The following is a 26,839-nucleotide window of genomic DNA, read 5'->3' on the forward strand; positions in this document are numbered from 1 at the left end:
ACACATGCAGTACTTCGGAGTGAGCACTAGCACACACACACAAAATCAGGTTCACAACTAAATGCATCGACAGTTAATTGCCACATGACATGGCATTTATGGTTTTTCATGTGGATGCCCCTACTGATTTCCTCCCGCTACTGGATTACCACAACGAATGGCTCTGTATGTTTCAGCTGATCCCATTTAAGTTCCCACTACTGTAGGTTCTTTGCACACGGTATATTTTTGGTGCCCATGATGATTTTCAAAATTAGTGTGTACTGCCTCTAAGCTGGCTTGTGCCGCTCCCACAGCAGTGATTTATCCAGACCCCCCCCCCCCCCGAAATGTCTAGTGACACCTCCCTAACATTTTGCGTGGGGAGAAGGCACTGTGTGCATTACAGCACTTGTGTTTTGGGTCCCCTATTTTTGGGTCCCCTAGTTTGAGTCTCAAGCACCATATAAGCCCTCCATGATGATGTGCTCACTTATTATTATTATTATTATTATTATTATTATTATTATTATTATTATTATTATTATTATTATTATTATTACCAGTACATGTATCCATGCTGACAAGTCTGATTGTTAAAGCTCCGCATCAATGGACCTGTTTCACACAAGCATCACATCCCTAGCAGCTCTCCAGCAAACCACCCTTTGTCACACAGTTTTGTTTTTTTATTGGCGAGGTAAAAAATTCGTTGTTTCGCAGATTTTCTGGTGAAAACAAACAAGCAAGCACACACACACACACAAAAAAAAAAAAAACGTGTCTCGCATTTCAGATGAACGAGAGACTCTGAGCGGCCCTACTAAATGCACAGTGCTCAGCATTCTCCAGCTACTTTATCGGTGGCTGAATTTGCACTTTGGCAAGTTCCTCAAGTTTGAGGCTCTAAGCATAGAGCATCAAAATCGTTTTTGTTTTTTTAGATGCTCTGATGAGTTCTCGTGGTGCCCCCCACACATCACCACTCACATCTATCTATATATCGTGAATCAGCGCCGCCTACTGAATACTGAGACAGCCTTGTCCAACGCCCCCCCTGACGCCCCCCCTTGTCCAACGCCCCAGCGTCGTTGCCGCACAAGCAGTTGTGAAAAAGGTCCACCGACAGCTTCCGTGTGAGGAACGCTGGTGTTGCCACAAACCAAGGACCAAGAACCGTCAAACTGCTAGTATGTTAGCTCTGCATAGTACACACCGCGCTGCATGCCACACACACTGAGCAGACCTGACGGATCCACCTCTCGACAGAGCTGCAGCGCGTCTGAGGTGGCTATGTCCTGTGTCGCCGGCGTCACGGCCAGCAAGATCGTGTTCTCCCGCGAGGCGTAACTCAACACCAAGTCGCGCAGCCTGGCCGAGATGTCCGGAGGCTGACTCCCGACGGGAACCTTTGTCAGTCCAGGCAGGTCGATCAGTGTCAAGTTGAGGACTTCCTCCACCACAAAGAAAAAAGAGAGAGAGAGGAAAAAAAAAAGTGAGATTAATACACACCTTCCGGATCCACCTCCTTGGCAAGTTTCAGCGCGTCCGAGGTGGCCAAGTCCTGGTTGGCCGACGTGACGGCCAGAATGAGACAGTTCTCCTTGCGGATGAAACCGAGGATCATCTCGCGTATCAGGTTCTCAATGTCCGCAGGCTGGTCACCGACGGGGACCTTAGTCAACCCCGGAAGGTCGACCAGGGTCAGGTTAAGCACTGCGGACGGAGGAGGCAGAGGGGGTGGAAATTCAAGCGGTTAGGGGACCTTAGTGGATAAATGCACTCACATGCACAGTACAAACCTTATTGCGTACACTAAAACTAGTAGGTTACTGTCACAGCACCAGAAAAGGAGGAGAGCATAGCTGAAATGTTTTTACCAGGATGCCTGTCTTGGACTGCTTCATTTTGGACTATTTTACAGCTCGCAATACTATTTCCATGGTTCCCACTGGATTTTTGAAACAAAAATTCTAGGGTCTTTCCAAGGCCCTTTTGTGGCTCAGCCATCGCCTTGCCTGGGACATAAAACAGTTTATGACTAAGTACAGGTATCACACGAAAAAATATGTGGGGACCGCACGATAGTGACGACTCCAGAATGTTAGCGATCGTATGATGGAAAGGGAGGTTTGCGAGTACAGGTCCCGACAAAAGTTTACGGAACATGCGAGCGATGCATTTTTTTCCCTCGGTGCGGCACCCAGTCGGCGAGCGGAAACGGGATAGTTCACTCATTCAGAGGGGTGGGAGAGTGCGCTGGTACCAACAAACCGCGGTAGTTTCCGTATGGCTTGGACGTGCTCGAAAGGTGGTTTGAATTGGTGTCACTGCCGGCGCACTCCATCACCCCTCTGAACGAGTGAACAAGCCCGCTTCCGCTTGTCGCTTGTCGCGTGTCGCGGTGTTGCACAAAGGGAAGACACACCGCTTGAGTGTTCTGTAAGCTTTTGTCGGGACTTGTACAACGTAGGGCTCCATGCACTTCGTACATTTCTGGTTTCCGCTGCCGATTCCTATTGCAATGAGTGCTAACCAAGGTGTCGAACTGAAAGGTTTTTCGTTCCAGGTTTTGTTTCGGTTCAAAGAAAACGGTTCGGTTCTGGTTCATATATTCACATATTTTCGGTTTCTCTCTCCGGGGTGCGAAATTCTGTTTTCGGCTTTCATTCAGTTCCGGTTTGCGCAAAAATAATGCTGTTGTTGTTGTTGTTGTTTTCGGTTTTCAGTTCAGGCTTTCAGTTTGCTCCGGAACCCCAGTGCTAACACCTGTGTAATTTTGAATTTATAGTTCTGGCTTTGAATAAGTGGAACTTGCACTAACAGCCCCATGAGAATAAGAAAAAGACGCAAAATCAACGGTTTTCAAGAACTGCGGAAAATTACAAAGTGTTCCAGGCCTTGAAAATGGTATTTTTATATTCCAGAATATCCAAGGGTTTCAAGGACCAGTGGGAACCATGTATTTCATAATGTCATAGGCACTCACAATTACCTTTGCACAGTAATTCAGCAAAACTAACAACGGCACCTAACTAAATGATGCAACATTAATCTACAGCAAAACTAAAAATGATGTAGCAGCTGTTAATTCCTGGTTAGAGCAGGTGGCAACAGCTTTCATTACCTGAGTAGCTAACAGGTGTTCCTCCATTCCAATGATCACACAATGTATACATATGTTCCTACACTGCAGATATGGTCAGCACAGACACTTTGCAGAAGATTAGAATAAGGTGCTGCATAACATCAATTTTTCCTCAGGGAAGATAAAAATCGTATGGTGACCAAAAAACCTGTCAAACCCCCGTATCCTGTGAAATGGAACCATCATAGTCACAAAACCTTCATTGCCGTCGTCAGAGCCTTCACCTGCTTTCCTCGCAGATTCACTTTCTCGTCTCGCTTACATTCCGATTTTCGGAGCAGTTCGCATTTTGGCGGAGATGAAGATTAAGATGATGACGGCAACGATGATGGTCTTGCCTCACAATGCATGGTGTTGTGCAAAGATGAGATGATTTCTCCCTGACATTGGAAATCTTTTGGCAAGACTTGGGAAAGAATTATCCTAGGGTGACAGCAGAGTGCTTTGTTGCCCGAAGTATGAAAATCTATGAAACTATTGCCTGGCTCTTAATGGCGACTTCCACTGCAGGACTCGGAATGGCTTTGCTCTGTGTTGGAGGATGTGTGCTTCAGACTGTCCTTGACTTTGCTGACCAAGAGCAGAGGCTTCAAGGTCGTAGCTGTACCGGAAGAGGCAGACGACAGCGGCTCACATATCCTGAGCCGAGCGCTACCGATGCGCCATCTGTTAGGCAAGAGCAGAGGCAGCAGTCTTCCTATTGGCGTGCCATTTCGAGGCAGAGCCTCTCTCGCTCTTGGTCAGCAAAGTCAAGGATAGTCGTGCTTCACTGGTCAATTCCGATCAGATTCACAGTGTTTCGACAGTTCTTTCAAACCAGCTCGCCAAAAGCTACGGATGCTGGCAGAGCGCCGACGAAGCACTATCATCGCTTCTACAACTTGCGTGCGCAATTTGCCACGTTTGTTTGCTAATTTGTTAATTTGCGAATGTGAGTTAGTTGGCTGGTTTGTTTGCCTCCAGCATTTTCCGATACTTCACTGCGGATTGACCAGTGGAATTTTTCAGTACCACGTGCTGCCGAACATGCGGAATAAACACGTGCAAAACGGAGACCAGGAACGGAACTCTACGTACCATGCGGAGAGTAGACGCGGAGATTAATGGGCACGTTGGAAATGCCCTTGTTGCTTCCGGTCACCCGGTCTGTCTCATCTTCGATCTCTTTACGGATTTCGGCAAAGTCGGTGAATTTCTTCCCTCGGCAATGCAGGAACTCTCCATGCTCTGCGACAGGTAGTGGAAAAACAATTTCATGTGCGCGAAAGACACGCAACTCAATCAAAACATTTAGGAGGTTGCCTGTTTGGGACTAGTAATGGCAAAATGTGGTCTGCGTCAAATAATTATTATGTAGGCCAAGCTAACTTAAAAAAGGGTTTCGAAACTCAGTTGGCTTAGTTATCTTGATGACAATCAAAGAAGTGAACATGAAAACAACTTCATGCCATAGTAGTGAATTAGCTCTGTTTAGGAGTTTCTGACTGCATCATAGGTCAAGAGTAGGGTTCAGCATTTCCCTTGGATTTCCTTTCTACTACTACTCCTTTGAAAAAATCTGTTTGTGTTGATGTCAAGGTAACAGTATCTTTTATCCCACGAGAATGGTCGCATCCATCGCAGACAATTTATAAAATATAGTGTCATTTTATTTCACCTGGACCACCGACCATAGTATAGAAAACCATACGCAAAATGGTGTCGTTTGACGGCCATTCTGTGGAAATACGTGACAAGAGCACATGTCAGATGTTGAGAGATTGCAGGAAGTCCCTCACTGAAAAAAAAAAAAAAAAAAAAAAAAGAAAACGAGAAGTCTCTCCCCAAGAACCTATCAGAACACAGCCCCGAGAAAAGGAATGCCGCAGCCGTGCGGGCATCTCACGAAGTTACGGCGCTTTGGACGGCACCTTTCACACGTCGCTGGGACCTCTGCAGCTGCAGGAGCAGCACTGATCTTTGTCGGAGAAAAAAGTTATCCGAACAGAATGTCGGCTGAGACCAAACTTAGTGGTAATCGGTTTCATAGATGGGTTTCCGGATGCGACCGCCCCTTTAACAGGCGGGTAGCCACATGTGTGTCGCCTCACCTGTGTTTGAATTGATCAGTTGCAAGACCAACGGTCGACGAGTCACGATGCCGGAACCTCTCGGAAGGAAGTCCCTAGAAAAATGAAGCAGCCATTAGTATATGAAAGCATAAAGCAAACAACAATGGCACAACACTGGAAACGAACACGTAAGACTGTTAAGGTTGTAATGTTTAACACTTCTGTACTGAGTGTTTTTTGCTGGTGTTCAGCAGCAGTTAAAAAAAAAAAATATATGTCACCACGCTTCGAACACACTATGATTCACTATGATTCACAACATGATTCGCTAACTGATAATTTCATCAACTGTGGCATCAACATTTTGTGCTCCTTACTGTAACAGAAAGACAAGTCTCTACAACCAACATCTCACTTCAACGAAATGTGATAATCAGTAAGCTTCTTTGAAGTGAACATGAAGTGAGAGCGCGCTCTGCATTAATGGCCTCTTAGGAGAGGAAGGAGGGCAAGAGGGAAAGGGAAAGTGTAATCACATAATCACAGACAACGCAACGAATTATCCCAGTCCCTGTTTTGTTGCTCGTTTATGCTGGCAACTTTCACTCGATGAGGAGAAAGTTTTGCACTTTGCTACACCTCTAAGGGTGTAGTCAGAGCCATCAACTGATTTTGAGATTAGAGATGTAGTCCACTGCGACTTATGTGTAGGCGATGCATGCCAAGTTCCACCCAGAAGAGTGTCATAGCTCTTGAGACGAACGAGAAAAATGAACACTAAGTTCACATTCAGTTCCTGTTTTCTGGTGATGTAAACGTGAGCTACTACATTTTCATAGAGGTCACAAGCGTGTGTGACAGACATAAGGGCAATCAAGGACCCTTTTGGCATACTTATTCTGCAAACAGAGAAGCACACACAGAACACAGCACAAGTTAGATGGACAAGAACCCACGATACGTATATTGAGAAACCTCTAAAGTGGTGGGAGAGGAAAGAGAGAAAGCAGTTGCCACTGGTGGCTATCTCAAGATCCTCACATACCCTTTCACTGACCCCAAAATTCTGAGTTCCTATAAAACTGACCATGCTTGATTTTGAGGCTGCCCTTGTTACTCTTGCCTCAAGCAATGTTGATCAGGTTCAGAAGATCGTATTAGTTGAAAGGTGCATTTCTCACACACTTATTCTGTGCCTATACTGCAAAGACCAAGTCTTGTGTGTCCAAGGTGTCTCATGTTGCAAGTGAGCTCCAACACTTGAACCTGAAGCTTTTGGAGCTTGAAAAATCAGTAAATTTGTCGTCCTTCCTTGTCTGATCTATCAATCTAAGGTATTTCCAAGCATTTAATTGGTTCCCTTGATCTAAATCACTCATTGTTGACAACCCCTCTTTAATGTTGTAGACAAATGCAGACTTGATTCTTTTTTGCAACGTTTTGTTTGAAGGATCGTAAACCTGAGATGCCCCTTAGTGTAGTTATTAGCCAATCTGGTAGAGGCCACTTTCTACAACATATACTCTCAAAAGGTTCCACTTCCAGGTTTGCTTCCCCTCAGGAACTACTCCCATGAGGTGATTGGCTCCGTTACACAGTTTTATCTCAACGGTTCACTACGCTTAACGTGCAATTGCTCGACATCAAAGGTCTTTATTATTCTGTAAGCATCACCTCGTACTTCTAACCAGAGTGTATTTCTGTGTATTTCTAACCTGATTGAAGAACACTTAGTTATTTTCCAAAACAGTGCTGGCATTACGGCAGACGAGATTTTGACCAACCTTCATTCGCACTTAAAATCCACTGTCATCAACAGGGAAAATGACTCCTACGACCAAGCTAATGGAGACTGTGCTGGCTCTTCGGTGGCACCCATTTTACAAGAAATCTACTTGATTGCTCATGACAACGCAATCCATCTTTTCATGTCCCGTAATGCAAATGGCATATTGTTTGTCCGTAGATACGTTGATATCATTGTAATCGCTTATCTTCTCACTGTCACACGGGAGTGCTTGGTTGATGCCCTTATTTCGTACAAGGGTTTCACCCTCTTATCAGAACAGCCTTCATTGGTGTTACAGCAAAGATTAAGCTAACCCTCTTTTACTGTATCAAAGAACTGTATAAGGGGAGTTGCTGCAGGTTCATAATGGTGCAACCACAAAAGAGGAAGACAAAAAGTTAAAAGAAACAGGAAGTAGACTGCAGGCGGTTTGTCTGCTTCTTGTTTTTTAACCCTCTGTCCTCGTCCTTTGCGGCTTTACCGTTATAGATCTTTTTTACCGTATTCTAGTTCTCACTCTAAGACCATCAAGTCTGGTATTGTTCTGTCCATGCTCAACGCCTCTATACCTAAAAAATTGTGTCAATTACGTTAGTTCTAGTTTGTCAAGCCAGCGTAGCCAGTCGGTTTCAGTGAGCTACAACAAGCATCTTGTTGCCTCAAGAGCCCTGTTGTTGCTACGGCAACGGACTGCTTTCCCGAGACGTGGCGCCCTCTCGAACGTCGTCTACTACTGGCTGAAAACTAGAGATGGGACGAATCCAGAATTTTCCGAATCCGAATCGAGGGAAGGTCCTGCAAATCCGCGAATCTTACAAATCTCGAATGTTTCGAATCCTTTCTTAAAAAAGAGCTTAAAAAGCCTGTAAAAAAAAAATAAACACTTCTATTGAAAGTGTTTTGAAGCAGAATATGATATCTTTGTTTGATGGAAAACAAATAAAATAACAGTTGACTTTTAGGAGAAAACATACCCATATATTTCTATATGATATATTTCTTCTTAAGTATAATTTATTTAACAAGTTGTTCATCGACTATACAAGAAATGCATAAATTCTCGAGTCTGAATTGTTTCCATACACAATCAAAAGCAAAACCATGCTACATTTAAGCTTGTAATATAAGAGTTCCTGCCTGAACTCTTTCAGTCCAGAGCAATGTAAACAAACAAACAAACGAGAAAACACCTGCTGGCCAATCAGGCTTTTGGCGGACTCAGAAGGCGCCAATAAAAAAAAAATGTGGTTGGTGGATGTTTTCTTGTTTGTTTGTTTACATTGCTCTGCACTGAAAGAGTTCAGACAGGAACTCTTATATTACAAGTTTAAATGCAGCATGACTTTGCTTTTGATTGTTTATGGAAACAATTCAGTCTCCGAGATGTATGTACGTCCTGTAGTCAATGAACAACAGGGTAAATAAATTACAGTTAAGAAGTACGTGGGTATGATTTCTCCTGAAAGTGAACTATTATCTAATTTGTTTTTCATTAAACAAAGATATATTCTGCTTCAAAGCACTTTTCAGCAGAAGTGTTTTTCCCCTGGCTTTTTAAACTCTTTTTTTTATGAAAGGATTCGAAAGATTCGAGATCTGTAAGATTCGTGGATTCGCAAAGCCTTCCTTGGGTTCGGATCCAGATTCGGAAAAATCTGGATTCATCCCATCTCTACTACAAACATGAGCACTAATATTAAATAAAGTTTAAAAATATCACCAAAACAATATATTCCAAACATCATGAAAATTTCTTCATGCTATGGCATATGCGCTAACAATACAAAAATAGAAACTCGCAAAAGTAGTAGCTAAATAATCAAATCATAAAATAATATCAATTAAAAGCATATGACTTTTCTTTTCTATTATAACAAACTTAGGATCGTAATATGTAGAGGCAAACAATTCTATTTGCGTGCAGAACGGAACAAAAAAAGTGCATTTACCAAAATTTGTTTTAATGTTCAGAAGATTAAATAGCTGTGTTGTTTATTGTATCTGCTTGCGGGCCAAACGGACTGTGTTTCCTTCACGCACACCACAGAAAGAAGTCACATCTCACATGAACTCATCCTACCTGAATATGCATGCGTGTATTAAGTACATGTTTTTTATTTATTTATGGTAGTACCTCAAGGCACCCCATTGGGGCATTACATGAGAGGGGTAAGCGAAGATGAAAGTTTACACAAGTAAAAAAATTAATAACACGGAAATATTAAATGCACAGGAAATTGACTAGTTCTCGCTTGAACAAAATGATATCGTTAATTATGACAATGTTCTGAGGAAGGCAGTTCCACTTGTTGGATGTGCACGGAAAAAATGAAAATGAAAATTGGTCAGTGTTGCATAGAAAACATTCAACTTTAAGAATGTGGTCATGTCTCGGTGATGTATAGGAAGCAGGTGTGATGAAATTCGGTCGTAAAAAGATGTTGTGAAAAAACTTTGAGAAAGACAAAGTCGGAAAAACTTCCGGCATAACACAAGATCTAGTGATAGCTTGACTGATGAAATGCTAGAAGGACAGTAATAGACATTACATATGAACTGTATGGCAATATTACACTGGGAAAACTTCAGTGCCATTGTTTTGAGTGTTCTTCATCCAGCATATCTGCGAATGTTGCAAATGTCAACCCCTCCTCTCAGAAACCTGCATTCTGTGCAAGAAAAGGGTCGCTTGGTAGAGATTTCTCAATGAATCAATTGAGATAGCCACATGTGGCGATTGCGTAAGCCATCTCTCTCATTTAAACTTCTGCTGTGTAACGAGAATCGTCTGCGTGTTGTCTCTCCCTGTCTGAAGCACCATCCTTTTGTAATGATAAAACATGTCAGATTTGGTTTCAGCGAGGACTGTCGCTCAAAACACGCACCCCTGAATTTCATGTAAGCACCGCTTCAAAGCGTCTATTTTTGTAGAATATCCTGCGAATAAATGTGCCGTAATTTCATGGTTATTAGCCGTGGCTTATGCACGATTCTTTTTTTATCACAGGTGCTCTGCAGCTTATCCACCGGGCGGCTTATCTGGTGACCTTTTTTCTGGTACTTTCCCCATACGCCGGTTTTGATGAAAGGGCGGAGAGTGTTTCTGGAACGGCACTGCCCTGCCAATGCACGAACAGTGCGTAACAGGGACGGGTCCACATTCGAGTAGATTGATCTTCCTGGTGCATAGCCACAAGCAGCTTTAACGAAAGTGGTGGCACTGATTCGTGTCTTCTGGAAGACCACTGACCCATCAATCCACAAAAAAACGCCCAACACCAAGGGCACAATCCGATCTTGCTAGAACTCTAGGACTGACCTCCTTTGTTGTACACTACGCCAATCCCGGAGTATGGCCTACAGGGTTTATGGCCTTCATAATGGTCTCCTTTGTCGAACAAATCAGTCGTCTTGTATTGCCTGCAGCTTATCTGCGAGTGCGGCTTATCTGACAGAAAATTTTCAAAAATGTTCCAAAAAATATGTCCTGTGGCTTACCTGCGGTGCGGCTTACGTGCGTGAAATAACGGGAAATAGTTTGCAGTGAGTCTGGGAGAAATTTAGTTTTTCACTTTCGTCATTCGTGGGATTGTGATCAATTAAATGTCGCATGCTCAGCTGACATTGGCCGTAAATTTCACAGTGCAGATAGGACAAATAAACGAGGTGGAATCATCAGCCCCTTTTAAGACACGAGCTCTGCATTTTTTCCTTTTTTTTTTTTACTTTCACAGGAAAAAGGAGGGAGACCAGGTTGCAAGCTGGTTCTTGACCATGAAAACATTTACCACAGTACCTAGGATATTTAAAAGCCGTATCTGTATTTTGTACATAGGTACCACAGCTTAGCTTCAAATTTTTTCTATTACAATCATAAACAATGCTACAGTGGTAGACGGCCAGTGGGTTACCTTTGAATTGGTTGCTTGCTGATGAATTTGCCTGGGTTAGAACACTGAGATGTGCAAGGAATCACATCGACCAAGGCCAGCACGGTACTGACACAATGTATTCTTTCGCATATTTAAGTATGGAATTGTATTGCAAATCTCGTAAATATGTAAAATTGCATTATTGACATATTTAAGCGTGCTTTGCAAAAGGCCATTTCGTATCTGCATTAAACCACACACAAAATGTATTTGTGCTTTTTCATTGCCAGTTATGTCGAGCAACGTTTGCACGAAAAATGAAGCAACGTAAATTATTTTCAGTGTGGTGCGGTGAGCATATACAATAACACCAGACTTTTCAATGCCAGTACTGGTGAAAGCTCTTCTAACTAACCCTTCTGTGTGCTTACAGGTGACAGCACAACTTCACGATTCTTCGGACAGTTCGTGTGTAAGCATCCCAGTTCACACACGTTAAGACAGTTCTTTGGGCCAGTTGGCACCAGACCAAAGTCATCTTATAAAAAATGCTAGAATCGGAGAACACCGAGCCACAGACTGCACAGAACCAAGCGCTCACTTTCAACAGATTTATTTACGGAACTGAACTTCTATTTATCCAGAAAGGATTTCTAGCTCCTTCTTTGTGATGACAGACGCTCTGCTGACACACGCCCAACCACCCAGGAGCATCTCTCAAATTTCCTTTCCCTTCTGCTTTCCAAAGCGTGCTCTTAAAAGTTGCCTTAAGATTACAGGCATGTAAACAAATCTGCTTAAAGTGAGAGCGCTGTGCTGTGTCACCCATGGCTCTGTCTCTCGGTTTTTGGTAGAGATTGGACGTATCCAGAATTTCCTCGATTCTGAATCCAAGGAAGGTTCTGCCAAACCTCGAATCTTATGAACCTTCCGAACCCTTTCTTTAAAAAAAAAAAAAGAAGAAGGTTAAAGAGCCAGGGGCAAAAAACACTTCTACTGAAAAATGTTTTGAAGCAGAATTTGATATATATTTTTCAATGATTTAATTATTTAATGAAAAGCAAATTAAATAATAGTTCACTTTCAGGAGAAACTATAGTGTTCCTTAAATATTATTTATTTAACATTTGTTTGTTTGTTTGTTCGACATGTTCATCGACTACAGGAAATACATAAAACCCTCGTGTCTGAATTCTTCCTAGAGAACTAAGAAACAACAAAAACGCGAGCAAATCTTACTTTTAACCTTGTAATGTCGTTTGCCGTTCTGGGCACTGGGATTCGGATTCGCGAATCCCTGCCTAGGATTCAAGGATTCCAAGGATTCATGGATTCGGTTGGCCCATCCCTAGTTTTTGGTGTTTTTAAGAGATGACTCTACACTTGTAGTAGTAGCAGACATCTCTCTCACATTCACTAGTTATGCAGTTTCTTGATAACACCAGCATCAGTGCTACAGTTGATACTCTGTGTGCAATAACAGGTTAGGTCCACCTCCATCAACACCAACTAAACGTGTGTGACATTTGTTTAGTCCACTGAGAAACAGACTTGGGATGTAAGCTAGTTACAAGTAGTCGCGTGCTCCCAACTAACCAGTAGCACTAATTAATGAATAACCTTTCCCAGAACACAACTTTCGTGATGACAAGTGAGTGACAGGTAACGAATTCTATAAAATGTCTGAATGAGAGCATCTCATTACGGATTGTTTAGAACTTCCTGTTTGTCTAATTTCTGAAATTAGTCCAATATTCATTCACTACCTGCCACCGACTGGTACTCACCGTTGAAGTTGCTCTGTGAGACCGTTGTTAATTGCAGTTGCTGATTAATTCCTCGGTAACTGGTTATTTGGTAACGAAGTTACACCCTCAAGACTGCTGACAAGTATTACGCATTCGTTATGCAACTGTTGTTGGATCTTGAGTACAAACCCCACTTCGAAAGAACAGATACGTGAACTGGCGCTGCGAGGCCATTTCTGCAATAATACGAGCAAAAAGAAAAAAAAAATGTTTCTCTGACATGTCCCCTTTTGAGGCTCAATTGTTCAGTCGGGACTGACTCTTTCGGAAAGACCTTGAGCAAAAATGCGGAGATCACACACGTTGCTACACAATTGAGGAGGGACCGCGATCGATACTTTGCTTGCGAAAACGATCACTACGATGTCGGGGGGGGCCCCTGATTACAAAACAATGAATCGCAGCTTCCGTAAGAGCTGTCTAACGAATGATTCGTTTCCTCGGTGTGTCTGCTCCGTTTCGACAAAGTAAGGGGGGGTGGTTACGGGGAAAAGTAGCAGAGGCCGCGCAAGCGATGCTTGGGCTATTCGCCGACAGCATTGGGACTGGCACTAGAAATGTTTCCGCCTCATCCGAGTCTCTTACTGCATGTACAAGTACTGTGATCGGTTTGTTACGAGCAAAGTTTTCGTTATTTCTACCCAATTCGTCCGAGGTATCGATTTTCGACACCCCGATTGAGAATAGGCCTACCCCAGGAGGAGTAACCAGCTGCACTTGCCTTTATTACGCACTACAATGAGCTCTCACCCGTGCACTTCATAACGTTTTGGGCTACTGGTCACCGCATCCATTAGAAACCATTACCTGCGGCAATTTCAGAGCCAAGTGAAACGTTTACAGTCATCGGCAGCACTCGGTGCACCACCGAATCCATGACTCAGTGCGATCTGCTTGTGTGCGGGGGAGATCGACCCAGGTGAGCCGAAGCGTCTGCACACCCCCAATGCTGCTCCCTGTCTGAATTTTCAAGTGCAGCCAAAGCTACGTGATCTTTTAGCGGTGCAAATTGTATTAGGCTTAGCTTACCTGCCAACAAAATTTTCCAAAACACTGCTTTTGCCCGCACTTTGCCCACCGACGACAGCGATTTGAGGCAAGTCGAGCGTGAGACTCGCTCCAAGTTGGGTGTAAGCATCTTGTAGCCGGTTTACGATCGGGATGAGGCTTTCCATCCCATCGTTCCCAGCCATCTTGCGATGGGGCCACTCGTTTTGTACCGCCTCAGCACAACTTGCACTGCACAATCATCACCGCCTCACTGGCCTTACCGCTTCGAGACTGACTGAAAATGGCTACCACGGGAACAGAGGGCGCATGCGCAGGACGAACACAAACGTCATGCCGAAGGGAGGATCAATATACGCATGGCCTTTCAGGCAGCGTTTAGCACGATTAATGCGATCAAAGAACGGTAGGAAGTTGTACAATAACACGTGGTCCTCTTCCATGGCGCACATGTCCTTCTGCGCAAAAGGTGGACCAAGGCAAAGCAGACGATGTTCATGCACGAGCAACATCAGCTATATCGAAACTGAAACTCAAACCCAGCTGAATGCGGGTCCCCTAAAATGCTCAAATTAAAATTCGAACACGCAACCGTGAAGCCAAGGAGTGCTAGCAATCGCTAGCACCTCTTATGCGTTTAACTTAGTGGGTCACACATCTCTGTCGGGTTAATTTACACCTACGGTGTTACGGTAGTTATATGGTTATATAGGTTACATATGCGGTGCTATGTGTTTGCCGTCGCGCATGGTTACACAACGGCCTTATTTCCCCGAACTCACTGGCAGACTTACCATCATCAAACACTGCAAAAAGCAATTACTGAATGCAAATGGGCACTGACAACGCGTGTCACTACTTATATGTTTTTGTCATTACATTATCGTTCACAATTTCCAATCAGGCAGACATTGCTTTCTTTTCATCACATTACATTATACCACCACCACGACATGACATTATGTTCTGTTCATCTTGGATAAGCACAAAGAAGGATGGGCTTTTTTTTTTTTCCTTTGCGCTTATCATGATGAATGTTACCCAACTATCACCATTGTTGAACGCTCTGTTGACATGCCCTTCTATTCTCTGTTGTGAAAAGTGCCCGACTGCTTCTAGACAGACGGCTTCACGCTGTTGCAGCTGTTGGTCTGCCACAAAAATCGATTGAGGAAGTAAACGCACTCCACATAGTTCACAGCTCTGGACCCACCTGTCGTGGTATGCCATCGGAAATGTGGCTAACAAAAATGTAAACATTCATAGGCCATGGCTAACAAAGTTCATGCTAAACTGGAATGATACCCGAGGGGGAGAAAATCGGATAACATAACCCGAGCTAACACACGACAAACCTTATGTGCTGAGAATATTTTGGCCTCCTCGTACAGCACTGACGTCATCACAGAGGAAGAAGTACTGTAAAAATATTTTTATTCACAATGTATTAATTTTTGCGAATTTCGCGACTTTTGAAAAATCACGAAAAATTGTACTCGCGAGCACAGCTTGGTGTTTATACTGCGAAAGGCAACAGCACTTGAATCGACAAATTAAATATTTGCGAACAATTTCGCAAATGACTGAATGCACGATTTGCAAAAATTAATACATCGCGAATAAAAATGCGTTTACAGTATATAAAAATGCGCACACGCCTCGGTTCCACAAAGGCCACATGCCACATCTTGGCCTCGTCTATCTGCAGATGAGGTCAACTGAAGAGGCCTCGTAGAGACAGATTTTCGGTACTCTTCGGATATCTTGTGACCGCATGTCTACACTTGTGTATCCAAGGATGTCTACCATAGCTCAGGAATTTGTAAAATGGAATTATGTGCACAATTTATTATATTCGCTATTTACAGCAGGTCATAATCATCCCTCTGAAAAATAAAGAAAGAAATTTGAAAGTCATGCCACAGTGCGCATTTATTTCTTCTAATTCTAGACATTTGGTATAGAGCACAACAGAGGTGTATGGAGTGTTTCAAGCAACCTGCATCAATGCTTTTTTTTAAATGAGTGAGGATATTTTTTGTAATGCTCCTAATTAATTAATTTTGATTAATTATTCAGGGGCTACTATTGCGGCACACTAGAGTCCCAGATTTTCTGAGGGCAGCTTACGACTTCCTTACTTTTTTCCAATTCAATATTTAATTAATTACGTAAGTTATCTCAATTGATTAATTATGGGCAATACAAAAAAATTCGTACTCGCTCCAGGGGGCTGCCAAACGAATCCCGCTGGTTTCACACTGGCTTAGCGCACGTTTTTTATTGCAAGCGTGTTTCAAGTTACGTGAAACACCCCGAAGATATCAACAAGGACCATCACAGAGTACGTACCATATCGTTGTACTCAGCCACATGTTTTCGTATGGCTGAGGAGTCCACCCACGTGACAAAGTCTTCCAGTTGCCGCGACACCAAAAACGCGGGGTCAGTGACCAGATCAGGTCCAATACGAACATCTGTCGCGTTGCTAAGGACAAATACGTAATGCTGTACCACTCTGGAATCATCACTGAATTCAAGTGACTTCTGTCCACGGCACTTTGTGGACGTGTGCAGGAGAAAAGGATACGCCCTTGCTCGACAAACTGGGTGGCCATCTTGAGCTGCTGAGCCATCTGATTTCGTACCATGATCACGGGAAGTCTTCGCCTTTGAGAAAAACAACAAAAGACGCATCCTTTTCAACATATGTAGTGCTATGCGTGCACGAAACCATGGTTAACGTGCATGAATGGGCAAGACACTTTCTATGTCGCAAACAAGGGGCAGGTATAGGGTTGCCACCAGGCCGGTGTTATACCGTCAGGGCCGGTTATTTGCTCGCTCTGCCAGTTGCCGGTAGGAAGCTGATACCGGAAGCCTTTTGCCGGTATTTGTGGCTCGACACCTTTCATAGGGGTTTTTACAGGGTTTTTACGGGGTTTTCCTTTCAACATTCCACTACAGCTTGAATAAATCTGAAGCACAGACCCAACTCCGTAGTCACCAGTCGTTCTCTTAGTTAATAGTGAGTTTTAGTATACCGTTGATAAGGTTAACTTGCCTATCGGAACCAATCGCAGTTGTACGTGACTCATAATCTTATTCACTGATTGGTTCCGGTTGATACGGTTCGACGCAAGTCACCTTATCAACGGTCTGCTAAAACCCTCTATTCATTATTATTATCATTGTTGTCTTGAGCGAGTACGCTCGTTCTTTCTTTCTCTCTCTCTGTATACTCTCCACCCCTCACCCACCTTCCCTTTCCCGCAAACATTTCCTCCCTTCCCTCTATCCCACCTCCTCCCCCTCAGCCGGTATTTTGCACTCAGAAAGGTGCCAACACTAGGCAGGTACTGTGTCGATTTACACTTTTGAATCACATCTTCCCCACAGTGTCCGTTAAGCCAAGAGCACACTTCAATCGGTACAACGCCAGGATCCCAGATGATGATGTTTTTTGCGTAAATTTTCTCATAAGTCTTTACAGCGACGGTCTCGGAACTACAGTGTCACTTTATTTTTCCTGGACAACTGACCACGGTATCAAAAATCCCACACGAAATACTGCTGTAGTTCGACTGTTATCAGAAGGAGTACATGACAAGAGCATACGAGGGATATTGAGGGCATCCTGGAATTCCCTCTCGGGATAAAGGAGAAAACGTCGCTCCCCAAGAACCAATGAGGGCGTGACCTTGAGAAAAGCAATGCCGTGGCCGTCCCCCTCTGGGCACTACTCTCTCACTCCTCCACTACAGAGTGACACCACACCACGGGAGCTTCTGCGGCCGTGGAAGCACCACTGACCCTTAAAATTCGTTTCATTAATATCTAAGCACTTTTCGGATGAAAAAATTTGCCGGCTAAATTGTCGGCCGAGGCCGAACGTAGTGGTATCGGTTTCACAGGTGGGTTTCCGGATGTGCCAGTCCCTTTAACGGGGTCCTACATCGTGTTTGAGGTACGAGAAAGGAACATAATTAGACTTTTAAGTCGTTACACATCACTGAAAACAGTGATTAGATACTTTCTGCGAAATATCTGCGGATAAACGATTTCACGGAGAGGCTAGCACAGTACAGTCAAACTCCTTTACAACGAAACTCAGGGGACAGAAAAAAAAAATTGCAGTAAAGGTATTTTCGTTAAAAAGGATGTTCATTATTGGACCTATAGGGTTCCAGCGGGACTGCAAAAAAATTCGCTGTAAAAAAATTGCAGTAAAGGTATTTTCGTTAAAAAGGATGTTCATTATTGGACCTATAGGGTTCCAGCGGGACTGCAAAAAAATTCGCTGTAGTGGTATTTTCGTTAAAAAGGTGTTCGCTATAAAGGAGTTTGACTGTATGCTTCATCTACGTGAGCAACTGTAAGTAGGATTGACTGTTGCGTAAGAACGTGTTGGTGTTGAAAGACGCCACATGGACCAACGTCCCTCTTCCTGGTTACCTGGCTAGAAGGAAAGGCAGGGAGGAGGATCGGAGGAGAGCACAGAGCTTGAACGGGGTTCTTCCTTCTCTCAATGTATGCGCTCTCGAAGGCAACCATATTGAATCAGCCGAGGAAACGTCGCATATTTTTAGCCCGTGAAAGGTGGCGCAGTTCCGAAAACTGTTGGCAATGCTTGCTCCGCTGCTTCCGTTGGCTACGGATTTTGTCACTGTCCGCCCTTATCCAGGCTTGTAGCTAAGGCTGGTCGAGGCAGCCAGGCAGTGGCAGAGACCGCGTCCCCATGTGGCATCCGGGATGTACCTGTTTCTTCGTGTCTGTTTTTCTTTCTTTCAAATCTTAGGGTTTCCTGGATTAGGGCTGTGTGTTACTGCTCCAAAAACCTTTTTTGCATGTGTGCAAACTGGATTCTTTTTTTTTTTTTGCATGCGCCGCAGCAACCGTAGCTGCTCAATATGGCGCTATCCTCGCGCGTACTTCCCAGTTACTGAGGTTTCTTAATAGCATACTCCTTAAGATTTCTATGGTGATCCGCGAGAATGGTGACTGGGAAAGATCGGGTTGGGAATTTTCTTTTAGTGTTTCCTTCGGGGATGTTATGTCTAGGCTGATAATACTTGCATATTGCGGTAGCCAGAACTACATTTTCAGGAGGGGTTCCATGAAAACTTTACATGTGGGTGAAGATATCAACCTCGTTTTTCGTCTCCCAAATGCGTTAGCAAATGTACGATATTGGGGGCGGGGGTAGAACCCCCTCAAAAACCACTCTGACTACGCCCTGTCTGTTTTTCAGGTTTTCAAGTAGATGTTGTTTCTAGGTCCTGTTTTCCAGGTTGTCGTTTCCATAGCAACAACTTGTCTTTGCACTTGTAGGTTGCTGCTTCCAGTTCTAATGCCTCTCTCTCTCTGTATCTGACTGCTTGTTACCAGCCTGCTGCACATCGTAGCAAGGTCACATGTTGACCTCACTGCACAGGGGAGGCCAGAGTACGCAATATTCGCGATGCAATAATGTCACGTATTTGATTACCAATGCTGCTTACTTATGTTTCATTAATATTCAAATGCTTCATCACTATTTCGCTTGGAACAATGTACATATACGCACCTGCAAAACGAACTTGCTGTTACGCGATCACACAGTTCCAAGTTCTCCTTCGTTGTGATCAGACCCATCGAGTGGCTGTGGTGTGAAAAATATTGAGACTGAAGTGAGCCTACATTCAAGACACAGGCGGTATTTGGAAGAACCACCTATTCCTTTGAACGTATATTACTTACAGTTTCTCCAGTAATTCCCGCGTCGATTTTTCTCTGAATGGATCCTTCGCGTCAAGCTCCTTAATCTTCCGCGCTAACTCCCGTATGCTTCTAGAAAGCTTGTTGTACCTGTACAAATGAAGATTTACGTACGTGTTTTGTGACATTCATGTCTAAAGCCGCGCCGAATGTCGAGATTTACTCACTTAGTATAGTCTTCCCGCTTCTGAATGAAGTACTTTTTCATCATCTTCACCTCGTGAAGGTTGTTGTCAACTTCCCATGATATAAAATCAACTTTCTTCAACAGCTTCTGTTCATGATACTTCAATTTACGCACCATCGTAGATACCCTCGGTTTCAAGCGGCGCTGAATCGAACCATGGAGTGCAGAAAACGCGACAAATGCTGTGTCTCTTACAAATGTCCAGAGTTGTTCATTAAAACGATTAGAAAACACGTGTGCTGTGCTTGTGTTGCATGCGGGAACGTCGAAAACACTTTCATGCAGCCGACAGAGTCGTCGTCTGAGCATGCGCACGCACATGCGCTCTTCGTTGGACGCTTGGACGTTATTTCCACGCGTATCCAACGTGACTTGGGTTCTGGTTTCGTTTTTCAGGACACATAGCTATCTGTAGTTCACCATACTGTCTGGGAAAATGCACAAGTATGTACGCGGAACGCGCTCCTATAAGGCTTTCATAGATTTTCAATTGATTACATTTCTTTTTTTGTCGGTACCTGTAGAACATTTATCTCCTTCTCTGCTTGCACTGCGAAACAACTGTGGCCATGAGCACGACGTACACCACGTGGACATATGAAGAGGACGGCAGGAAACACATCAGCAACACCAGATCTATCATCACCAAGCGGATTCATACTGCAGCAATTTCCTTTGGGCTCAGTCGTGTGAAAGAATGCAGATGAGCACCTGAAGCATGTAACCATCCCACACTTATTTTTTCTTCTTCCCCATTGATTATCATCAGTGTATTTGTTGTTGTTGCTGATCCTTGGCAAAATGGTTCAGCAAATGCAAGGCGCATATTATCCGTCTATCCACGTGGTCACGTCAGCATGAATCCAAGGAAAACGTAGAACTACACGCAACTGTGTGGCAGTGGGTGTCATACAAGCAAAAAATTAGTGACTTCAATGAATTTTATTTTATTTTGTTATTGCAGTATTTGACTACTTATTTTTACGCTGGATTTTCATTTATGACAACCGATGACAAAAAGAGCTGCTCGCTCTTGGCTGTACCCACTATTATGAACGTCAGCAAAGACATTCGTTGACCCCATTTTCTGTCCCGACGCCAACGATGAGATGCCAAGTACGTTAAGTACTGCCGTGGTACACTCAAGGTTTATTGATCAGAGTTCAACGGTATCGTGTTTGTGGAACATTGGGACAAGGTTCAGGAAACCCTGCTTCAGTAAACACTGGTCACTGGCAGGCTGATTTCACGTTTCGTCTTCTATATACTTGTTTGTGCACTAGGCCTATTTCCTCATAATGCCCCGATGTTACTTGTGCCTACCAAAATTATGCTGGATCAATAAACATTCGATTTTGCTTTGCTTTTCTGCAAAGGTCCTAATAAGCTTGCAGGACAAAGACACCATGAATACCGAAACTCACCGAAATACTTACTTGAAAGAATACAAAAACCAATTTTGTGTAATGTAAAATGTAGTGTAGTACACGTACAAAAATTGCTGGTATAACTCCTCAACGCTCTGGTTTGTGGTACAGTGTGTGCGTGTCATGTGATGAACTACACCTATCAAAGTGTCTAGCAACGTTAGGATTTCCACAGCAAAGGACACGAAGACCAACACAGAGTTAGGAAAGGACAACACATTGGTGGTTCCTAACTCTGTGTTGGCCTTGGTTTACTTTTTGCTGAGGAAGTCCTAACATGAACTGGTACCAATTTTCCCATGTCATCCCTGTTGTCTAACAAGGCCAACACACAACACAGAGACAAACGACATTGCTTGTGGCATAGTAAATACTATAACATTGTATTTATGTAACGGTCATATCATGTTGACCTCTTCTGGTTTAATATCTTGTTCTCTTTGGCACTACGTAAATATGCCGGGTGCCTCATTTTGTACAACTGCTCCAGGATGTCGTGATGGCCAGATTTTTCCATTTTCGCTTCCCAGTCGACCATCTGTTCCTCATATCTCACTTTGTCTTCTTCTGCCTGCACAATAAAGACCTGGATGGGAAGAGACATGGGAGCACAGAATGAAACAGATGTCTCTCATTACAGCAGGCTTGAACAAGATACTCGAAAAAGTGTTTCAGATGGGTTACTAAGTCCCAGGCAAAAAGAACAACTCACAGAGTGGAGTACTAAATATGTACACGAGTAACTTGTTACTTGCAAGATAACGTCGATGTCATGTACCAGGGGTCCGGAAACTGGGTTCCGCAAAACTCAGGAGTCCCGCCACGCCTGGGTTCCGCAACACCAAGGGTCCCGCGGGCGCTCTAGCACATTCTGGTCGCAGCTAAATGCCCCACTGGGGTTGTTCCAGGTGTATTCAATTGTTCGTTCGGTGGTATAAAAGAACAGCCTCCGTTCAAACTATCGGCGGCTCTCATGCCGAGGCACTTCCCTTCATCTTCCCTATCGGTTTGCTGGATTTTCTACCCTTCTGTGTGCTCTGTTATTAGTTTTGCGTGATCCTGTTTTCGTTCTTTCAAAAGTAGGTCTGGCGAGCTGGGTGGGGGTTCCTCCAGAGTGCCCTCAAATGTGCGGGGGTTCCCTGGGCGCACAGAGTTTGAGACCCCCTGCTATGTACAGATGTACAGTCAACCCTCGATTTATGAACACCGTCGGTTTCCTGAAAAATCGTTCATAAATCGAGTGATTCATAAATCGAAAATTCCGTTAGGTTAGTATTATCGAGCAGATGGAACAGTATTTGAGAGTTGGGATTGCGTCACTAGTATGCTCTGAAATCCTTCTAACCCCACAGTTTCCCTGCTGACTGCGGCCACCTTATTCATAAATTGAGGTTAGGAACACTTGGTCCCCCTAATGCGCCCCTGGAAAACCCGTTTGTTGTTCGGATTTCCAGGGTTTAAAAAGGGTGCCCAATAGCTGGACAAAGTTTCGTCCGTTTCGCCGTCATTCGTAAGACCATGGAATAATCCCATTGTAGGTTTCTGTTGACCTCGGAACGATCCGTTCATAAACTGAGACCAAGAACGCTGGGCAACTCCTAGTTGGTTCCCAGAAATTCCATTCATCATTCGGATATCGAGGTTCATAAAACGAGGAAAAAACCCATGTAAAATGGTTAAACTAGAGGGACGGTTGGAACGTTCCTGTCGATTTTGAAACTACACTGTCATTTTATTCCTTGTGGACCACTAACCACGGTATCGAAAATCCCACGCAAAATAGTAGCACAGTTTGACTGCTACTCGATGGAGTACATGACATAACAAGACGCCAGCGGTCGAAGATATGCTGAAATTTCCTCTCTGCAGAAACGAGAAGACGTCAATCCCTAGGAACCAATCGGAACACGGCTTTGAGAAGAGGAATGCCGCGGCCGTGCAGGCGCCTCGTGGAGTTACCAGGCGTCTGGAGGGTGCCTTTCTTCACTGAGCTCCGCCCCGTCACTCCTCTTGACAGAGAGTGATATCACGCCGCCACCGGGCCTCTACAGCGACGGAAGCAGCGCTGAACTTTAAAGTTTGATTTCCCGACATCTAAGCAATTTTTTTACGAAAAAATCAGCCGAGTGGAATGTCGGTCGATGCCAAACATAGCGGTATCAGTTTCATGGATGGGTTTCGGGATGTGACAGTCAGACAGACAGACAGACAAAAATCGGCCGCCATTTTTAAATCTGTAATTCGGGGAGAAATCGGGCTATAATTGTGCCTTCGGGCGTTTTTTTTGTTTCTCCTCTGTCTAATAATTCCTTTCCCATTTTTTTTTCTTTTTTTGGGTGACCTACCAGCGCTAATACCCAAAGGCATAGACGGTGCTGACACACATGGGTATATTTCTGGGAACGTAAGTGACCCATTCTTACATGTGTTACACATGGCGACCTTTGTTCGTCTCCAGTTGAAGCGTCACTCGAGGATTTCATAGTGACTGCAATTCGGTGAGAAATCTGGTTCAACCCGAATTGGTTGGAGGTCGGTTCGGGGGGGAATAACCGGGCGGAATGGGGTTTAACCCGAAAAATTCACTTCCTAACTACAGTCAGTGTCCTTAACTTAGGTCCTACGATTGGGACCGCACACTAATCCGTGGAAGGCTCCTGCGATTGGCTACCAGCCTTTGCACGACGCCTCCGCTTCGAGATGTAGTCCCGGCTCTCTTTCTCGCCCTAGTCCCCACTTGGCCGCGCCGCAACTACATTCGCGCGCGCTGAGCGATTCTTGTGTGGGGGCGGGGTCAAGTGTATGACTTATGTTGTCACTGGGTACACACGCTTGCATTTTTAACTTCATAGTTCATAGGACTCTCCAAGAGGAAGTGACACCATGATGGGCTCTGGTTTCTACACCTATCAGCAGTGCGACTGTGGCAGATTTAAACAAAAATTTGTTTAAAGCGACCGTGAAAAGATATTTGATAAGCCTATGACACTTTTCAATTTGCTCATCTGTAATAAGGCAGTTGCCCTATGAAATATGAAGTTGAAAATCATTCAAACAGCAAAAATATTCCATGTATACAGGGCGCTTGCTCTAACGTGTCCAGAAATTATATTTAAAGCGAGCGATAAAAGAAAAGCAAGTGGTACTTTTCTGCTACTTGAGTAAGAAACAGGTTTCTCTTTTGTCGCTCGCTTTAAATAAAATTTCTGGACACGTTAGAGCAAACACCCTGTATATTAACCACGGCCACCAGTGGCAGCTGCTACGACCGGGCTGAGAAGAAAGCAGCCCGTGATTTCGAACACAGGTGATGCTGCCGATTTGCGGACTGTTCTTTGCGAGCAAATTGGAAAATTTGCAAGCAACTTGCAAACTTCGCTATGCAATATGTTTATATTTGGCCAGGAGCTGTTAATTTGACCAAGATAGTACATATTAAATCGTTGACACTGAAATTTACTGGAAGTGTACTAACTACTGGTAACTAGTAAGTACTGGTAGTTACCAAGCACCATGGTCACTCGTGGAAATTGCCCTCTTTAGACCAAAGATTCTCAAAAATTTTTTTGGTGTGATTTTAAGTTGTTTCTCTCACTTGTTTCTCTTCTTCGGACAGTCCTTTCCAGCTTTCAGCAATTTCCTTAATCTTATCCTGGAAAATGACCACAAAGCAAAAAATTGTTCACTGTCAATGGTATTCAGCACAGATGTCAGAGGTCGGAAAAGAAAATAGGACCATAAAGTAATGCTCAGCGCATTTCCTTTTGAAGCAGCGCACTTGAGAGAGATTAGAAAATCTTAGATAAGTAGAATTTATAGGCATAATGAAGAGGGGAGGTGGACAAAATTGGGTTTTATCTCAGGAAAAACAAAATAGGACTAAACCAGGCAATAGTCAATATTTATTGGGAAAGTTGACTTCTCGTATTTTAGATGAACACAAATGCAATGCTCAGTAGAGCACTGCACAAGCTCAGGGTTTACTCTATAGTTTATGGGCCAAGAAGCCAAGGAAGTTATTGTGCTCAGTACGAGCCTGAGCTGGTAAATAAAAAGGAGGCCGGGCTTTACCGGGCCCGGGATAGAGGATGCAGCATGTGCAGTGCCGTCGTGCTTAGCGTTCTCCGGTACCCATACGTTTTGTAACCACGTACTGTGCAGTTTGCACTTCAGCAAATTCAGCAAATTTACCTGGCACAAAAGTATAGAAAGAAACAAACCTCTGCTCACATTCTCTTTTGCTGCATACTTCCTTAACAGGTAGTTTGCATCTTAGAAGATGTAACAATTTAAAAAAAATTGTCTGTGCATTTACAGCACATCATATTTTTCTCTCTCAATAAAATATAAAGGAATTTTCGTGTGTTTCATGTGCTAGTGTACTGTGTGTGCTAGTTTTGAAAAAAATAACGGCTGCAGAAAAAGGGCAATAAGTGAAAACAGTTTAAACATTTCGAGGGGACGAAAGAAAACGTACCAAAAGAGAACTTTTTTTCTGCAGCTTAAATTTTTTTCTCACTCAAATTCTAAATTTTTACTCACCGTTATCAGCGTGTCTCCTGCCTTCACTTTACAGTAAAAGTTGAATGCTGTCCTTGGACCTTTTGGTTTTTCCAGCTCCTTAAGTTTCTGAAAAAGTTTGTCTTACCCTTTCTTTCACATCTGCACAAGAGGTTTTGCGAAACGTTACGTCTTACAGCACGAAACTTGCGCTGCCGCCGACCTTCCTGCCTCTCCGAGGCAGATTCCTTGATCAATATCAGTTCTTCTTGGGACAGCGAAGCCATGAACGCATCTCGCTCTTTGCAGTATGTCTCCTTTCCTTGTTCAGCAAGTTCCGTGTACTTCTGTAATGCGACGCTCCATGAAACGCCCTTCTTCACACCTGAAGAAAACGCGGCAGACGAAAAATCCTTCCGCCCCTCAGCTCTCCTCTGCAGGAATTTGCGCAGAATTTTCATCTCGGAGGGGGAGGGTGGCCTGACACACATATCTGCTGGTTTCTTCGGAATAGTTTGCCTGTTTTGGACGCGTCTCGATCATTTTGACAAATATTTTACGCGGTGTCAGGGACTTTGGGGGCGGCAATGTAGCCAGAAAAATATTTCGGAAGGGGTTCTGCAGGAACTTTACAGCGAGGAGCAGGAGTTCACCCTCATGTTCCCTAGCCCGAATGCGCTTCCAAGGATAGATTACAGGTAGCACAGGTAGCATAGGTAGCATTGTAGCGTTGCCATCGCCTCAGGTATTAAGCTTTGTCTATGGCAGAATATCTTACTCGTTTCGTATCACTGTCAGTAGCGTTCCATCTCGAAGCTGCGATTTTCATCCGTTCAGAGGAAAGCTTGATATCTGTAATGGTAGCATTTTTGTAACTGTATGCGTGTGAACGACGAATGCTCTACCGGGATACTCTTTCACAACCGTTGATAAGCACTCTTTCGTGAACAGTTGGTATCCACTTAGGGGCTTCTTTGGAGGTACGCGGACCGGCTTCCGTTCTTTTTTCGCCACACGAAAGCGGCATTGAACAAATTGTCTCGTCAATCCACACAGGGGCCTTGACAGCACTAACACTGACATTGCAATAACATTAAGAAGTTTTACCAACTATGTGAATATGTGTCTGAAAGCGTAGTGAAATGTGTGTCCGAGAAACACGCAGAAATCTTCGATTCCGACGGACAAAACGAAAGGAAAAAAGAATGTGGATTCGATCGGATTTGGATTGTAGGATGACTTTTACACAGTTTTGTACGTTTTGTTTTGCCAGGGAAGACCGTTTCCGGCACCAGTTCGGGCAGCGCCTCCTG

General features: G+C 43.9%; 3 protein-coding genes across 8 annotated transcripts in view; all 3 read right to left on the reverse strand.

Moving 5' to 3' along the window:
• The window catches only part of LOC135375132 (dynamin-like), a 67,094-nt gene extending 53,129 nt beyond the window's left edge, over positions 1 to 13,965 (reverse strand). For 5 of the 6 annotated variants that reach the window (XM_064607850.1, XM_064607851.1, XM_064607853.1 and 2 more), the window contains exons 1-4: positions 13,677 to 13,965; positions 5,218 to 5,291; positions 4,205 to 4,354; positions 1,492 to 1,695 (exon numbers count right to left, since the gene is read on the reverse strand). In XM_064607850.1, the coding sequence (XP_064463920.1) occupies positions 1,492 to 1,695; positions 4,205 to 4,354; positions 5,218 to 5,291; positions 13,677 to 13,840 (592 nt within the window). In that variant the 5' untranslated portion in view covers positions 13,841 to 13,965. The remainder of the gene's footprint in view (positions 1 to 1,491; positions 1,696 to 4,204; positions 4,355 to 5,217; positions 5,292 to 13,676) is intronic. The other variant, XM_064607852.1, reaches the window with a different exon arrangement.
• A 1,518-nt stretch (positions 13,966 to 15,483) lies between these two features.
• LOC135375133 (U3 small nucleolar ribonucleoprotein protein IMP3-like) lies at positions 15,484 to 19,913 on the reverse strand. Its single transcript, XM_064607856.1, has 6 exons — positions 19,580 to 19,913; positions 19,395 to 19,502; positions 19,222 to 19,296; positions 16,246 to 16,325; positions 16,008 to 16,132; positions 15,484 to 15,541 (listed from the first exon to the last, which is right to left on the reverse strand). Exons 1-6 carry the CDS (start codon positions 19,906 to 19,908, stop codon positions 15,518 to 15,520), a joined length of 741 nt encoding a protein of 246 aa, XP_064463926.1. The 5' UTR covers positions 19,909 to 19,913; the 3' UTR covers positions 15,484 to 15,517.
• A 1,481-nt stretch (positions 19,914 to 21,394) lies between these two features.
• On the reverse strand, positions 21,395 to 26,744 carry LOC135375134 (transcription factor A, mitochondrial-like). The gene is made up of 6 exons (XM_064607857.1): positions 26,432 to 26,744; positions 26,305 to 26,378; positions 25,724 to 25,873; positions 25,569 to 25,655; positions 24,622 to 24,678; positions 21,395 to 21,612 (listed from the first exon to the last, which is right to left on the reverse strand). The coding sequence occupies exons 1-6, from the start codon at positions 26,607 to 26,609 to the stop codon at positions 21,430 to 21,432; spliced, it is 729 nt and encodes a 242-aa protein (XP_064463927.1). The 5' UTR covers positions 26,610 to 26,744; the 3' UTR covers positions 21,395 to 21,429.
• Between the last annotated feature and the right edge of the window lie 95 nt (positions 26,745 to 26,839).

Source organism: Ornithodoros turicata, unplaced genomic scaffold (assembly GCF_037126465.1).
Source record: "Ornithodoros turicata isolate Travis unplaced genomic scaffold, ASM3712646v1 ctg00000829.1, whole genome shotgun sequence".
Classification (NCBI taxonomy): Eukaryota; Metazoa; Arthropoda; class Arachnida; order Ixodida; family Argasidae; genus Ornithodoros; species Ornithodoros turicata.

Excerpts from the sequence above, each read along its gene's own strand:
- LOC135375133 (XM_064607856.1), bottom strand. The coding sequence starts at position 19,908 with ATGCTCAGACGACGACTCTGTCGGCTGCATGAAAGTGTTTTCGACGTT. Across the intron at positions 19,503-19,579 it reads AAGCGGGAAGACTATACTAA|GTACAACAAGCTTTCTAGAA; the intron begins GTGAGTAAATCT and ends TCATTTGTACAG. Across the intron at positions 15,542-16,007 it reads TGGCTGAGTACAACGATATG|AGGGATGATTATGACCTGCT; the intron begins GTACGTACTCTG and ends TTTATTTTTCAG.
- LOC135375134 (XM_064607857.1), bottom strand. The coding sequence starts at position 26,609 with ATGTCAGTGTTAGTGCTGTCAAGGCCCCTGTGTGGATTGACGAGACAA. Across the intron at positions 26,379-26,431 it reads GGTTGTGAAAGAGTATCCCG|ATATCAAGCTTTCCTCTGAA; the intron begins GTAGAGCATTCG and ends CTACCATTACAG. Across the intron at positions 25,656-25,723 it reads GGCAGCGCAAGTTTCGTGCT|AAACTTAAGGAGCTGGAAAA; the intron begins GTAAGACGTAAC and ends AAACTTTTTCAG.